At 53.1% G+C, this 1250-nt stretch overlaps 1 protein-coding gene across 3 annotated transcripts in view; it reads left to right on the forward strand.

Annotated features, from left to right (window-relative positions):
• The first annotated feature begins 31 nt into the window (after nt 1-31).
• Nucleotides 32-1250, forward strand: part of NLN (neurolysin) — an 86678-nt gene continuing 85459 nt past the window's right edge. For 2 of the 3 annotated variants that reach the window (XM_019652459.1, XM_019652460.1), the window contains exon 1: nt 32-258. In XM_019652459.1, the coding sequence (XP_019508004.1) occupies nt 218-258 (41 nt within the window). In that variant the 5' untranslated portion in view covers nt 32-217. Of the gene's footprint in view, nt 259-886; nt 909-1250 lie in introns of those variants that run through there. The other variant, XM_019652461.1, reaches the window with a different exon arrangement.

Here is a 1250-nt window from a genome sequence, read left to right on the forward strand (position 1 = left end):
CGGGGGGCGGTGCGGGGGGCGGTGCCTGAAGTGGGCGCCGGCGTGGAGCTGCCGCACGTGGGAGGGCTCGCGTAGGACGAGCAGCTCCCTCGGTCGCTGCAGCCGCAGCCGCTGTTGCCTTCTCGGCTAGGCCACCTCTCGGCTCCCTGGCGCCCCGCCTCCCTCACCCCCAAACCGGAGGACAGCACGCTCGCCGTCGCCGCCTCTCGGCGCTCCCATGATCGCCCGGTGCCTTTCGGCTGTGCGAGACCTCCACAGGTACCTCCAGTGCGCGTGTTAACCTTGACAGTGGGCAGGGCGGGGTTTTTTACCCTGGTGGTGGCTTGCGCCTGGGCCCAGCGTCTCCCAGCCACACCCCTACGACGCTCGCGGGACCCTGCCTCCTCGTGACCCGCACGCTCTACCCTGAGGGCCACCTGGCGCGAGAACCGGAAGGCCACATTCCCTTGTCCTCTCCCTCTGGAGTGTATCTATTCCCCTTTGTTTGGAATTGCCTCAGCTGTAGTTAACGAGACTGGTCACGGCCTGGCCCGAAAGGAATGTAGAACGATGGTCTGGATAAGAAAATCATTTGTCTTTTCTCCCCCATCTAGAACTGCAGATCCGTCATTAAAAGTGCCGCAGCTGTAGACTCGAGAATAAGGGTTCTCATTTGCCCCTCACACACTTAGCATACAAATCGTTTAGCATTCACACAAGATGAAACCGCTGTGGTTTTGCTGATTTCTAATACCCTTTTTATTTACCTCCTCCCCAAAAGACATTCGACCTTTTGTCTGGGCAAATTGACTTGGCCCAAAATGGAGGAAATTATTGCATGGACACGGTTTGGGGCAGCTTCAGATGCTGTTTTGGATTGCTTCCCAGCTCCCTAACCCCACCCTCTGCAACAGACCAGTAGCAAAATGGTGAGAGAATTCTTTGCACGGATGCGCCAAATGGAGTGGTTTTTCAGAAACAATGCAGCTACCACCTCCATGCCCACATCTAGCCTTGAACTATAAATCTGAATGAAAATCCAACAGAAAAAAGGAAATGTGTGTTTCTTGCTAGATACTTGTAAAAACTACTTTGGAACATACCAGCATTTAAGCTTTTAAACAGTTTTCTATTGTGCATTGCCACTCATCTGTGTGGAGCTTTGTGCTGCTCCTTATAGTTAAGGTGAATCCAGAGGACAGTAGTATGATTTTGACCATATGTCAGGGTTTCCTTTTAGTCTGCATGCTGCAAGTGGAATAGCTATCAAA

Source organism: Hipposideros armiger, unplaced genomic scaffold (genome assembly GCF_001890085.2).
Source record: "Hipposideros armiger isolate ML-2016 unplaced genomic scaffold, ASM189008v1 scaffold_179, whole genome shotgun sequence".
Lineage (NCBI taxonomy): Eukaryota > Metazoa > Chordata > Mammalia > Chiroptera > Hipposideridae > Hipposideros > Hipposideros armiger.